This window comes from Papilio machaon, chromosome 15 (genome assembly GCF_912999745.1).
Source record: "Papilio machaon chromosome 15, ilPapMach1.1, whole genome shotgun sequence".
Classification (NCBI taxonomy): domain Eukaryota; kingdom Metazoa; phylum Arthropoda; class Insecta; order Lepidoptera; family Papilionidae; genus Papilio; species Papilio machaon.
Window position 1 is genome coordinate 3,966,003 of NC_060000.1, and position 16,132 is coordinate 3,982,134.

Here is a 16,132-nt window from a genome sequence, read left to right on the forward strand (position 1 = left end):
TACAACTTACCGCCGCACAGGAAACTGACTGCGCGGTCTTTAACATCCGTATTAAATAACACCGGTAGCGAATCTTACCAGATTAACATAAAAAAATTGTACATAATTGAGAATAGCAGGACGTTTTTGATCATGTATTTCTGTTTTCATTTATTTTTTATTACTATACATTTGTTTTTAATAATAATTAAAGCTTAGTAGATACGTAATTTAATTGAAGTCAATGTTATTTAAACTAGCAAATGAAAACGATGTATTTCAGATTGAGTAATTGTCATAACATCTTAAAATAAAAGACCCTATCACTCAAGTAAGAACTGCCTATACTATGATACCGTCACATAGGGAAGGATTAAAATCGAAAGGAAGAATACAAATTGGATTAGTCGTTTAGGCTACAGGCGGTCACTATGAAAATGACATCCATGAACCCGCATAAATAAACCAAACGCGCAAAAAACAATACCTTCTTGTCAGTCGGGCAAAAATTATAATCTTTCTGGAAGAAATTTCTCGGATACGTTTCGTTAATTTTCCTACTCAAAGCCGCGGGTAATATTTCATTTTCTCGAAAATATGAGTAAGCCAACAACTTTGAAGATAAAATTTTCATAACGACAGCACAAGCTTTATACTCGTGTAATGCGGCCAAAGATAATGTTTGCTTAAATGGTATTGTTTTCATAATTACTTTTAAAAACTTTTGGCAGTTTTATGCAAGTTTTTCAAGAATACGAAACCTCTAAACTATAAAAAATGTGTTTTCAGGACACGTTTAATGTATTGATTACAAACTAATTGGTCCTTTTATTAAGTTAATACAATAAGTTATTCGTTTTGATCAATTTCACTTCACTTAATCTTGTTCGATTCTTGCAAAAGTAGTTGGGTAGCTAGTTAGTAGAGAAACTGGAAAAAAGTAACGAAGGCAAGTTTGTTTTTCTTCCACTATGTCCACTTTCAGTATGTGTAATGTCAAAAACTGATACAGTACTACATTTTTGGTCATTTACTTTTTAAATGCTTCTTAATAAACGCTCCCTTGAGCCTGAAGATCTTTTACGATTTAATTCACTTTTTAAAGTACTGAAATAAATTCGGAGAGTGAAAACGGTGCACAATTAATTTCCCCATCCACTTTCATCCCTTGTCGGCTTTTAAACGGCTTTCGGGATTCAAGGACTGTACTCGGCTTTCGTTTATAAATCAGTTAGGTATATCTGAACTACTATATAACTAAACGAAACATCGTAACAAAGTATCGGTTTATAAAATTAATTAAAGTACAAGTATTTTCAATAAGTTTTAATTAAGCTTACTATAGTAATACTACTCGTAGTAACTGAGAAGCATGCTTTTTATTTGGATGTGGAAACGAAAGAGAAGTTAGAAAGTTGTGCCAAGAGAAAATTCTGAATTTCTACCTATCCTATAGGTAACTAGCGTGATTACTTATATATTAATGTAATAAAATATCAAATATGTAACAAACGTTTAAACACATCAGCGAAAGTAGCTGATGCGTTATTACTCGCATTTAAACCGCTAATAATATAATTGCATCGTTGTATTCTGTAGAGACAGAACGGAACCAAGATAATAGATTTTTTTCAATACTTCCATTTAAAAGCTGAATCGACTCAGTCCCGATAAGTTTCTTTAACAATTTCTGCTTTCAAAGATATCCATCAATTCTTTAAAAACTCTATTACTTAACTGTTTCTTTTATCTGATGTACAAAGCTACGTCTTTATTTCTCTTTTCTTCCGTATTGTAATTGAGAATTTGTAAGACAAAATTGAATTATTATCTACAAAATTTGAAACAAACAAAATTTTGTAATTTTTTTTAAATGATCCTTTTATGTAATTTTTAAAGCTCTATAAAAAATATAATTTCAGCCGCAGCCTATAAATCAGATGACCTCTAGAGCGAAAAATTTATTACCGCACAGGTAGTATGCAAGGCATATGACCTAAATATTTCTAGTTTAAACCAAAGTGCTAAAATAGTTAGATTATCCCGAAAAAACAGTCCAAATCTAGAAACATATTTTAAATTTTTTGACGAATCAACGTAGGTACTTATACGTATTAAATTTCACGTCATCAAATTATTACATAAAACCTAATCTTGAAATAATATCATTTGAAATAGTTTTCTTTTTACTTTTTTTTTGTTATCGGGGGAAATTTTCAAAATGTATCCTACCATTTTGGAGATAGACCATTTTCTTTCTGCTCTAATTTCATTGTAAAAAAAATACTTATATATTAAAAAAAACGTTCTTTAATATTTAATCATAATAACACAGATTACATTACGTCAGCGTCACGGGGCTAATGGCGACGATAAATTAACAAGCGTCCAGATGTGCCAGGGGACTTGAGAGCTTCAAACGATTTACTCCCTAACGCAATTTCGTTATGCGTCGTGTCTATAATATTGTTATAACTACTTCAAGCCCAATGAGGTTCTCAAATGACGATGACGATGATGAAAATTATGACGATGATAAAAACTACTTACAACCTTTACTAATAATCATTTTCTATATTCGCCCTTTTCACCGCGTCTCAAATTATTTCGTAAAATAAACCCTTTGATTTTTTTTCAAATTATAGAATAATTAGATAACAAAGGGTAAGATTAAAGCAATTAATATGTAAATTGAAGCGTTACATCTTAAATCAAACCAATTTAAGATTTATGCACATCATTGCATATTAATGTCTTATAACCAGTTATTGTACCGTGTACAGTTTTAATTACTTGCTTAACTACACTAAGTAACACGAATCAAATTACACTCGTCACAGTCGGTTCAGCTTTGTAAGCTAAATGCAGTCACAGTGGAATGGACAAATCCTGAACCAATCCAAAGATCGACCATAGACATTTCTGGTAAAACAATTTTCTCACTGAAAAATTTAAATATCGTAATAATCATTTATAAAATTTAACATTCCTCTATTCATTTAATTTTGGTGTTAAAACGAAACGAAATATATTATGTACGTACTCATATATCTACTAAAAATATTATCCATACTGTCGGGAAAAAGTAACTACGTCATAAGCAAACTAATGAAACTGGCTGAAGAACTAAAAGCAGTACAGAGGTTAGCTGATGAATACAAATTAATCAAATGAAGTCCGCTCGTTTTTGTTCCCTGTAACTAATTAATTCCGGGACCACTAATGAAGTGTCGTTGCTAATGTATTACATTTTAGGAGATGTTCATTGGATAAAAGTCTGTGTTCATTGATAAAGGTTTGAACAAACAAACCAATTCCAACCAGTATTATTGCTGAATTACATACATACATGTTACCGATCGATTTGTAACTTCGTTAATTTGTAGAAGGTCATTTCTAAAACCTGCTTTATTCTCGAAAGTTTATAAACTATAGTCAAATAGTTAAAGTAATACTTGTTTGCGTTTTGTTAGAATTTAAAATATGGTCGATGATAATTACTTACGTTATTTTATTGAAAACAATAACAGTTCGCATTCTGTTTGTGATGTAGATATAAGAGGTACATATATGTATGGAATAAAAATGTCGTCAAATCAGTCACTTAACTAGATATTTGTAAGAAAAGAAAGACCCGTATGCCATCTGTGAAATAGTAAAATACGAGTATCCGAAACGATAAACCCCAAGGCGAATAAATGTAAAACGAATATTATCTGATGGGATTCGCTATTCCTTTTGCGTCACGTCTTTATAGAGTTCTTTGAAAGTTCTTCGTATCTACGAAGATAGTGGAAATAGATTGTTTTTTCCACTTTTGTTTTTTTTTTTCTTAATACGACTTTACGTCGATACTTAATATCGACTTTTATACATTATTATAAATTATCAGTACTATAATATATATGTATTTAATTTAAATGTTATAAAAGCCGGCAGTGTAATATACCGAGTGAGAATTAGAGTAGATTAGCTCTCCCTGCATACTTCATTTAGATTTGTAGACTACAGGAGCTTCTAATAAAACAGACATATACAGTTATACGTAAATAAAGAAGCATCAAAAATATTTTGATAATTTGTCTATATAACTTAACGGAGAATACAGATGCATTTTTAATCAACTTCAAAAAATAGGCAGTGTCAATTCGACTGTACTTTCTAGTAATTTATTTTGCAAATAATTTTAAGTGAACAATATTTTATCATATATGCTATGTAATATGTATAGTTAAATCATAAACTGAATTTTTAACAAATTTGTTGAACAGAAATGCAAACGACTTCCCAATGGCAGTTTAAAGTTTGTCTGAAGTTAACAACTTGTGCGACTGCTCCAGCGATACGACCAACTTCCCGCAAACAAGTGGATGTGGTCAATTAAAAAGTTTTGTAGCATAAAATTGATTTAGACTCAATCGTACGTGCAATACAAAATAAAGGTTTTAAACTTATTTACTAAAGACGTTTTACTTTATTTTTATAAATTAATCACGTTTGACAATGTCACGTGTAAAGTTGACATTTCATTATATTTTCGCTACAACATGTTGCAAATAAAATTACCAAAATAAACATAATGGAACTAAAATAAAATATAAAAGTAACCATTTTCATTATCATCACACACAAATACGAGTATAGAAGAATATGCCAGTGTTAAACATTTTGAATTTAATTTAAACTGTAATATATCACAATTAATTGTAATATTTTTAACAAGCAAATAAACATTATAAAAACAGGACGAAATGAAAATATAGGAATATGTTAAAAAATTAAGTTTGAAACAGAATTAATTCAATGACTAGGGAAATAAACGACACATCCACCTTTTAAAACATAAAGATGTCTGAGGAAAAAACAAGGAAAATCAATACTGTAAAGGTACGTGTATCTTACTAATATTATAAATACGAATGTTTAGATGGATGGATGTTTGTTTGAAGATATGTCCAAAACGGCACAACGGATCTCGATGAAATTTGGCATAGATGTAGAGCATAGTTTGGAAGAACACATAGGCTACTAATTAAATATTTTTTTTAATCCGCGCTGAGGGAGTCACAGTCGACAGCTAGTAATTGTGTACTGTATTAGTGTACTGTTAAATATTAATATTTAAATTAAAGATGATTATCAACATTTCACTTCTTTACTTTTATATTACACTAGTGGTCGTCCACGAAAGTAGCCTGATGTAGATATAAGATATCCTGGTGTATATATTATTTTATTTTTTAACAAACTTTTACATTATTTATTTCACAGGAGGCTGTGACATCTGTTGTTGATAGATTTATTATCTCCAACATCGCAAAAACTAAAGATAACAACGCTCTAAAGTAACATCGTAAAACCTTATCCTCCGTGAAGCCCTGTCTTTATTTCTAAAGATTCATGTAGATATGCCTCAATGTTACCTATCGCTTCGCATTTGCTTCTTTCTTTTACTACTTTTTGCCATTGAACCTTGCATATGTTGTTTATTTTTAAAGAAAAGAAATACTTCAGTGCGAAGCGGCTTATAAGTAAAATTAAATCGTTATTGAAAATGCTAATTTACGTTTATACATCTAAAATTTTAAAATTAATTTCTGATTATTAAATTACAACAATTTTATATTATTTTTTTATTTATTTATTGTATATTGTTTATCCAATTTATTTTACTATTACGTTATCTTTTCTATTACAACAAATAAGCTAGGTATTGTCAATAAATTTCGACACAAATAATTGCCTACAAAATTAATCTTGAACGAAATCAAACAATTTTTTTTCTAGTTACTTTTGTTGTAATAATGAGGCGCGTAATGTGGTCAAAGCGTTAATGATATTCCAGAATATTCCAGGAGTCAGATCCCGCACAAAGCGCTCCATCCGTGTCAATTTGCATAGTCCATCAAACAGGGGAATTGAAACTTCATTCGCAAATAGATATATCCATTTCTGATCTATTTCTAGATATCATTTGTGTCATATTGAATACAGATTAAAATACATATCACAACACTATTTTTAAACGATGAATATTATGTGCATTGGTCTGGTCATATTGTCTGAATGTTAGATTTAATTGGGAGGTTCATTACGTGCTGTAAGGAACTCAGAGTCTTGGTAGCGTTTTCTTCCTCTTTTATAATAAAATATATACATTTTCAAAGTCACGGTGCAAAAATATATTATCCAGTTGACCTAATTTTATCAAAGATCATAAATGCAAAATCCTTTAATATTTTTAAAAGATTTGCAACTGCGGCTTAATTTTTTATATGAAAGGCTTTCATTTAAAGCGTGGATTCGTTGTCAGTTTGACAGACGGGCGGAGCGTTATAATGTCTATGGTAATGACACAGGATTTTTAATCACTTTAAAATAATACTTCATTTTGATAAATTTTAACTTAAAATATTAAAACTTGCAGAAGGAAGACTAATATTCAACAATGACATCTCACACTTCAAATTCGGTCAGTTAAAGTAACATGTTGAAGTAAACCGTGATATATTATTTTATTAAAATAAATATGTCAGTCAGAAAAGTTCCACGTAAAGTTTTATTGGACTTTATCCAAGTGCATGTGACTGCATGTGACAAGATAAAATAAGATTTTAGTTATAATTTTATAACAGTTGCAGAAATAAATAACTTCCTTTCACTCAGATAAAACATTCTTTCTTATTTAATTTTTGGATAGAAATTTAATGCCATAATAGTGTATGAACAAAATATTTTTTATCAAAATCGGACCACCAGGGGCGGAGATTCGCGGTAACACACATAAAAAAAAAATCAGTCGAATTGATAACCTCCTTCTTTTTGAAGTCGGCTAAAAAGATATATATAAAGAGAAGATATCAATAGATAGATAATGCCTTTATTCTCTGAAAAATACATTTACTTTTAAATACACTAAAAGTATTATTTTATAATAAACCAAAAAATTTAATTAAAAATTCCATTTGCTTTGTCCTTCGACTTAGTTACGTAGATTGAAAGAGAAGATATGGCTATGAACATACAAATTTAATATGCATTGTACTTTGTAATTATGAGATAACATAGCCGGTTGTTGTAATAATAGAGGAACCATGATAAAGGACGTCTCTATCGATTTAATATACTTTGTATGAGACCAAAATGATATAATACGAAAGTATTGTACCTCTGCGTATTGCTATCTTACTAATATTATAAATGCGAATGTTTGGACTGACGGATGGATGTTTGTTAGAAGGTATTTCCGAAATCACTGTATGCATCTCCTCTAAATTTAGCATAAATGCAGAACATAGTCTGGAAGAACACATAGGCTACTAATTGAGATTTTTTAATCCGCGCGGACAAAGTCGCGGCCGACAGTTAGTTTTTCTGTAATTAAGAGATGCTTAGCAACAAAAGAGGAAATTCAAGTTATTTTGAGTATTATACGGAAATAATGGATCATCGTCAAATTTTATTTGAACACATGGACGTTTTCATTGTTTTCGAAAATTTTGCTTATGTTAAAGAACCACAATGTTGCATTAAAAGATATTTAGTGAGGACGATATTATGTAATTTTAAGCTCTTTTGTATGTAATAAAAAACAAGCGAAAACAAAAAGGGATTCGAATAATAAATGAAAACCATCATGTGAAAAAATCATGTGAAGCGCAAAATTACCAACCGATTCATATTACGCAAACACGTGACAGTATTAAAGTCACGTGGTAACTAGCGAAACAATAACAGTAACATTTGCAAACCCTTCAAATCTTAAAGGCTTCATAGCATACAATACAGCCATACACGGACAAAGGATAAACTTGTATAAACAAACGAAAATTTATATGAGGGATTTATTAGGCTTTTACTAATGGTAAGGGTGTGTCTTTCCTTTACTTAGTACGATAAACGTTTGTACTGGATTAATATACGTAGAGACCAAAACTGGTGAGTGGGATAAGATCAGGGAGGTAATGACCTTCTTAATATATGCATGGGCGTCGCCAGGGGAAGATGGTTAGGGAGAGACAGCTACCCCTCGCCCCCTAAAAATGTAAAAAATGTAAACTAGATAAAAAAACTACTGCGAATACGATCTTTTAATAGTAGTTGCCCCCTTGACCAGGCCTAGATCATCGGCTGGCGACGCCCATGTCCATATGTCATCATCAATCTTTGAGTATAGAATTCTTAGAAAAAAATAAAACATCATTTTATATGGTCTATAAAAGATGCATTACTCAAAATTATATACATTTTATCTATATAAAGGATATAACAAATATTTAAATTATTATAACACCGTATTTGATATTTCATTAGTAAATCATCTTATTTATTACAATTGATAAAAGGATCATCGGCTCTATAAAAGTGTTTATAGAATACGCACTGTTGCATAAATCAGAATGACATATAGAGCATGTTTCATAGTTTATAGCCAAACTATTTATATCTGAAGATATACAGGAGGTTCCACAATCTCGCATAATGTAGTTTGAACCTGCAACAACGCAAATCGATGTAGTCAGTGCTCATTTAACTGCCGTGCCGTACTAATCGATAAATACCGACCGTGGTACGGATTCTTCTAGGACTAGTTCACGATTCTATTGGCAGTATCGAGATGTTTTGGTTGTTCTTAAAATCTATTGATCTATAGATCGAAAATTTAAATAATCAGTCGATAAATGGTAAATTATTACTAGTAATTTTCAAGTCAATTAAATTTTGGCAATTTTAAATAATCATGATTTTTTGCCGCGAAGAAACCCAGCGTGACGATATCACTCAAAGCCTAATTTCTCCTAGATGTGTACTGTAGGCTCGAACCCCTCAGTGGGGACGTGTGTGAGCTGACGTCGAATTATTATAGTTACTATTATATTCAAACTACTTACGTCCTATTGTGTAACTTTTAGCCACGCAAGCCGTGTTATCTCGATGACAATATTTGACTGTCGTTTGTCTATTCGGTTTTAAACAAGATGCATCACTAGAACTTACACAAGCATAACATATTCTATGACTTTCCATTATAAGAATACGGGAATTACTTGAATCGGTCATTTTCATTCCATTCCTGAACTCGAAATGTTTCTTTATTTTATTTAAGTTCAATGATTTATCTGTATATTCTATAGAACCACTTTCATTATCTTCGTCCTCTTTGTTGGTTTTAACTAATTCAATTTTTTTTTCGCTGTCAGCGCTCTTATTGTGTGTATCTGTATCTGTCCCATTATCATTGTTAATTTCATTAGATTCCAAACTAAATGAAACATCTTCATCATTATCGTCTTCACTATTGACAATGTAAGCATCGTTACTTATTAATTTTCCGATATTACCTTTTGTTGTTTTACTAATAGTAGATTTTCTGGTCGAAGTAATAAGTTCAGGTGCTTGAGTTACTGTCAATTCTTCATTAACAGAATCTGTTTTTTTGTTATCTAAATGTGTATGTGCATACTGACCTTTTCTTGATTCAATAGGTAGTAAATTCGAATCGTTATCATCGTTCGCTTTTTCTTTTTTAATATCTGATTTGTTCTTTTGTTTCTGAAATTTGTTTTCATTATTCCTCAACTCGTGAAGCAAAATATTTGAAACAGTGTGAAATTCATTCGTTTCACGGTATTCATCAATATTCTGCATATTACTATTATTAAGAAATGTTAGTTTTTGTAACTGAGAATAATTTAATTTGATGTTATCCACTTTATTACTTAGTGATTCAATCGGCTTTATCTTCCTATAAAATAATGGCAACCAATTTTGTTCTACTTCATCCGATAATCGTGACTGTGTATTTTTATTTTTATCGCACACGTTTGATTTCACAGTCGCACTCTTTTCATTATATTTTAGTATATTTTCTAATAATTCCGATGTTACTAGTGGAGTAGGCACGTTGTTAAATCGGTTATATTCCTTTGTTTCATGCTGCACACCTGTAAGGAAAATAAAACTAATCATTGGTTTCTGAGACCAAAATTCTAGAATAAAACATGTAGACATCCCTCTCATTATCTTTTACAAAACAGATGTAACATTTGGGTCTCAATAACGCACAATAAATACCAATAATAGGACACAATATGTTAATTTGTTTTTAATATTACCTAAATATATTAAATTTAAAGACAAATTTAAAAATAAATTTATCTTAAACATGTTACATGCAATATCGTCGCCGAATACTTATTAGAATGATTTAATAAAATACTGCTTCTTTCTTATAACTTATCAGTAAGAAATCATTCATTTGCTGTTTATTGTGTATTGTTCAAAATTAAAACAATGAAGGATATACATCTATGATTTTCAGTCATGTGAAATTTATTGCACTTTACGATAAAATTTCATGTCATGTATTCAACATTAACGTACAGTACAAATATCTTGTATCTATGCAAATGAAAACATCTAAATAAATAAAATTTGTTACTATAATGACGATAAAACCAGTCTTATAATACTCTAAATAGTTAAATTACTTACTTATAAGAGAAGAGGGCAAACGAGCGATGGGAACATTGATCAACGAAGTCCATGGACATCTGCAACACCAGAGGAACTACAGATGCGTTAACGGCTTTTAACAATTATCTTATATAGACAACAATATCCACAATGAATATTAATATTGTTCCTTTCGTTTGTTACCATTGTGTGGAGATGTGGTAACTAAATTAGCATCTCGGGTACGATTAATACAATATTAATGGATACATGCAGCTCAATTCCTGTGTTCCAATTACGACAGAGTGAAGCCTCACTGTGTGTGTAAAGTGAGTGAAGTTCATGTGTCTTAGCTTACCCTGATGGATAAAATAAAAGGTGATGTATATTAATAAATTAATTTTTTTCTATTTAAATATTGCCTTCAAATGCATTCAAAGTTAAAAAAAACTCCAACCCACTAGATAATTTATTTTAATATTATCACCTTGTGCCATATATCAGGTTATATTATATCGACTAAACTACGAGAAAAAATCAGCCTACGAGTTTCGGAAAAAAACTGGAAAAGTGTTCTCAAAAATTTTTAATCAAAAGTTATGAACTAAATGTACTTCCAATGCTCCTTGAATAGATTTTCTAGTCATGCATACAGAAATATATTAAACTTTTTCCATTATGCGCCTAAAGATATTGCCAATTTAGAAAAACCTTACGCGATGACAAACTTTGTTTAAGAATGTCGATGTAAGATATTCTACAAGAAAAATCTAATAAGGATTTCATTTTCGCAAAACATCAGAGCGCTTAGGCGATAACATGTACCTGTACCATCACATGTACCATCTTTTAAAATATAACCGTAAACGGTATGAAAAGTTACCAGCGTTTAATCACCAACTAATCATGGCAAGGGATGATGATAAAATCTCTCATATCATCCAAACTAAAGCCGCACTGAAAGACATTTACAGATTAGTTAACCAGTAGTTTAGTTTAACGCTTAGTAATCACCTAACGAGTTTGAGTATGGCAGTTAGTATACCTACAATTCAACAATAAGATTGGTTTCTCTATTAAATTATTCAACAGGCGTGCATATCGCGAATTTGGCTAATAGCATTATTCGAATAAATTTCCCAGTCGGCCATCCCTAACCCTTATCAAGGTCCGGAATTCAATCTGCCGATCAGAAGTTCACGTAATTATATTAGGGACAATTGAATGTCGAACCACACGGACAGTTCACTCGATGCCTAACCTAAATATAAGTCAATATAGTTTAAAGACGTTTTCGTTTACCGATCACGTAAAGTATAAAAAATAAAAACATGTAACTACAAACGTAGTTAGGCTGATGATAAAAAAGAAAATGTATGAACATCAAAGTTTTTAATGACAACTTCATCCCCATCAACTTGCAATCAGGGATTACATTTCATAATTCATCAATACTTCCCTGTTAAAGGTAATCCAACTGGAACGTGATACGATAAAGTATCATTGACTAGATTTATTTATTTCTTGGACTGGCCAGGAACAGAAAACTGTCTCATTAGAATTTCGTTATTAGTAAGCCTTAAAAGCTGCCATCTTTCAAAGATGGTAGACATAGCTTGACAGTCATAGCATGGACAACGGAAGTATGGTCATAGTTTAGTTTCATTTCTCTAAAAACCAAAATTTGGAGCAATAGATGGCGCTATTTACAATAGTTGATATCGAAAAATATAGTACGTAAATTAAATGGTTAAATCAAGTCAAATCAACCCCTATTACAAATAAACTACACGATCTTATAACGTTTGCCTGTGATTACATAATATTATTCAACGTACGTATTATGACAAATCAAATGTATGCACTCGATAGAGTGTTTTAATAATAACTTGGAGAACAATTATATTTGTTTTTTTTTTAAAGCGGCAAACTTGATTTTCGTTTCAAATTAAGTACGGTTTTTATCCTATTATATTTCTCAAATGTGCCAAAACAGACTACAATGTCATTTTTAATTAATCCAATAGAAAAATAGAATGATCAGTGAAACTACACCTTTAATTTACTTCGGCAAAACTCGTTTACGATCGGAAGTATTCGTATGACCGCTGGCAGCGCCTCGAGCGAGCGAAGTGAACTGACATCACATTTATGACATCAGTTGGTTGGGTTCTTCGAAAGATTGTTCTCACTTCAATTGTGCAAAAATTTTAATTTTTAAAGAATTAAATTTAAGTTAATCTTCTTGGATACTAAAAGTAAGTACATCTTATTTTATTTAAAAGTACGCGACCAGGAAATGCCATTGCTCTTGATCGTGTATTGATCGATGTAGTAACCTTAAAATATATAATTTTTTTTAATTACAACATGTAATTTAATATGAAAATTGTTTTCTTCTTACTTATTCTGAAAATTCTGTTCTATAATTTGTAATTTTGACTATTTTCTATTTTATAAAGCTTACGTAATGATGAATGTCATTACGACACATGCACCTTGGAATTCCCTACTGACATTGATCCTGACCCAGTTGTACAAAATTATCCTTTACGATAAGAGTACTATAAGATTTGAGGGTTTATATTACATGTAGATGTTAATTACCGTATTATGTAGGTGTTACTTCTGCGTAATATATTTTATTATTAAAATACTGTTATATAATATGAACACGTGTAATACGACTTCCTGAATGGAATCAATTATCAAAAATTTAATTCTTATTTCAGTCAAAAACTATGGGTGTTCCCGCTGGTAATGCTGAAAACGGCAAAAAAATCTTCGTCCAAAGATGTGCCCAATGCCACACTGTAAGATTCTTTTTTTAAATCTGTGAATCAACTTTATCAATATCTATTTTTTTCAATTAAAAATTATATAATTAAACATGATAAAATCCGTACAATTAGGTTATTTTCATATAATTTAAATTAATCAAATTTATATGGATTTTTTGCCTCTTTTATCTTAAAAATGTTAAATATTATGTATATTACAATTACTAAACTTAAATAAAATATGTTATAGGTTGAGGCTGGTGGCAAACACAAAGTAGGTCCCAACCTACATGGCTTCTTTGGCCGCAAGACTGGTCAAGCACCTGGCTTCTCTTACTCAGAGGCCAACAAATCTAAAGGTAAGCTTGTCACAAATATTGTCATAATTGAAATGGATTATATTTAGATTTTTTTGTATTTAACCATCCAATTGTATACAATCGTAAGGCATAGTATTTTTTTTATTAGTTAGTACAGAAATCTACATTTAGAGACAACTTATGTAATCATTAAATGATTATAAGTTACAGTGAGTGTTGAATCTTTGTCATTGCCAATGACCATACATCAAAAAAGTTAAATTTTTTATAGGAAAAAAAATTCCATTATGACTCAACTAACATCCATTATAACTAAGCTATGTGTAGGGTTAGCTAACATAGTTGAAGGTCTCCTTATCTTTGGTGATTACTCATTTTAAAATAATATTATTACATAAGTTTTATAAAACTTATATAAAACTAGCTTTTTCCCGCGACTCCGTCCGCGCGGAATAAAAAAAATAGAAAACGGGGTAAAAATTATCCTATGTCCGTTTCCTGGATCTAAGCTACCTGCCCACCAATTTTCAGTCAAATCGATTCAGCCGTTCTTGAGTTATAAATGGTGTAACTAACACAACTTTCTTTTATATATATAGATGGAAATGCAAAATTATATTAAACTTTTGACATCCTGAGAAGAAGTCATTTATTGACTATGCTACTATTATACTATACTATTGATTTATTTTGGCAAACATGTCTGTTTTTAGATGTGTTTTTTATAACTTCTCCTTTCCTATGAATTCAACTATACATCGGAAGTGTTAATATTCAGGAAGTAGCTTCTATTTCTTGTCTTTAATTTCATTTTTAGTATAAATAATTTTTTAAATTGAAGAAACTAAAAAGGGGACAATATTAAAATAGATAGTGTTGGTACTTAGTTTGTTATGAGATTATTCCACTTAATTTTTTATCATTTCCTTTTTTTAATACACCCTTGTAGGTTAAGTTTTCTGCACTATATGCAATGTTGCTCCAGGCTAGACTATGATTTACCACTGCGGAAAAATCCATCATAACTCCTAAAAAATTCCTTTTTTTTTTTTTCAAAGAGAGATGACAATATATTTTTGTACTAGAGTTTTGGCAGTCCATATAGTTAAACTTATGATTTTGATGCACTAATTTTTGGCTTAAAATTCCACATTACTGATTAGATAAATAAAGATAAATATTTTTCTAATGGAATTTTATGTCTTATAATCTTATTATCTTATAATTATCTTGTCTTATAATAATAATGATCTACTATTATTTTTTTTTATGAAAATGGAATGCTTGAAGTGGAATACTAGTTACTATTTGTGATAGCCTTTAATAATTATTAATTAACCTTTCTTTGTAATTTGCAGGCATTACTTGGGGAGAGGATACCCTGTTTGAGTACCTCGAGAACCCTAAGAAATACATCCCTGGTACCAAGATGGTGTTTGCTGGTCTCAAAAAGGCCAATGAGAGGGCAGATCTCATCGCGTATTTGAAAGAAGCCAGCAAGTAACCTATAAGGAATTTAGGAGCAATACCTCGAAATGAGTAGAAAATTCCATTATGATTTGGAAGTTATCTCCTCATTTTTTAGGCCAATCAGTATCATTAATATTTATTGTATATTTTATTTTAATGTGACCAAAACAATAGGAAATGATCATTCACATTCATGACTCCCATCAGTGAGTACTAGTTTTTGTGCACCATCAATTTTTGGCTCAGGTTTGATGCCTACCATTCAATGTAATGTTGTGAATGTTTTTAATGTTATTAAATTATTCTTAGACAACACCGAAAGGTTTTTTATTTGTAATTAACCTTAGATAAAACTTATACTTAAATAGGACGTAGTAAAATTTTGATTATTATTAATGATTCCTGTATAATGTTACCAGTGTAGATTATAACAATGTTTTGTCTGTTTATTTTACAAAAATAAATTGTTTAAAGCAGTGTGTTGCATTAATTTCCTTTTGGCTTTGAAACAATATAGGTTAAGATGGGTGTAAGGATTAAGGTCTTATTCATTCAAAAAGACCTCCATGAACTGCAGGTTCCAAAGTGTCGAGAGAGGACGTATTAACGAAAGTGACAGGACTTATGGTCTCCAATGACTCGTTCCCTAGTTTTTATTTATTATTTTATTTATTTTGGAAAATTTACACTTACACAGTTATACTTTCAAATATTACATGCCCCGCAAAACTGCTTACGCAGTTTGACTGCAGGTCACTCGCTTTACATTACTTAAATGGTTACAATGAATTTAACAAGTGTTTTTTTAATAATTGTTTAAATTTACCAAGTTTAGGCTCACGTCTTATGTCCTCAGGTAAACTGTTGAGTAAATATGGAACTCGTTTTTTTAACATTCTATCTCCATAGTAATTTTGTACCATGGGTATTTCAAATTTACCTTTGGACATAGACCTTGTGCCTGTTTTATGTTGCACCAAATTAGCGAATCGATCCTGTTTACTATGGTTATTTACAAGTAGAAGATATTTATGTTTCAGGCTAGCCTAGTTATGTAATTGTCCATTCGAATGCGACTACAGTAGATTATTCCGTTAGGAGTGCAGTATTCTGTGGATTAAGGTTTGT

The 16,132-nt window shown here is 30.5% G+C and overlaps 2 protein-coding genes across 3 annotated transcripts; one reads left to right on the plus strand and one right to left on the minus strand.

Moving 5' to 3' along the window:
• Positions 1-8,277: 8,277 nt before the first annotated feature.
• On the minus strand, positions 8,278-9,907 carry LOC106712094 (putative mediator of RNA polymerase II transcription subunit 24). The gene is made up of 2 exons (XM_045681331.1): positions 8,871-9,907; positions 8,278-8,473 (listed from the first exon to the last, which is right to left on the minus strand). Exons 1-2 carry the CDS (start codon positions 9,625-9,627, stop codon positions 8,289-8,291), a joined length of 942 nt encoding a protein of 313 aa, XP_045537287.1. The 5' UTR covers positions 9,628-9,907; the 3' UTR covers positions 8,278-8,288.
• Positions 9,908-12,575: 2,668 nt separating this feature from the next.
• On the plus strand, positions 12,576-15,325 carry LOC106712133 (cytochrome c). Of its 2 annotated transcripts, none has more exons than XM_014504583.2 (4): positions 12,576-12,692; positions 13,167-13,247; positions 13,465-13,573; positions 14,893-15,325. In XM_014504583.2, the coding sequence occupies exons 2-4, from the start codon at positions 13,176-13,178 to the stop codon at positions 15,036-15,038; spliced, it is 327 nt and encodes a 108-aa protein (XP_014360069.2). In that variant the 5' UTR covers positions 12,576-12,692; positions 13,167-13,175; the 3' UTR covers positions 15,039-15,325. The 2 variants fall into 2 exon arrangements, with proteins under 2 accessions (XP_014360069.2, XP_045537233.1); XM_045681277.1 differs by having other exon boundaries at positions 12,584-12,633; positions 13,165-13,247.
• The last annotated feature ends 807 nt before the right edge of the window (positions 15,326-16,132 follow it).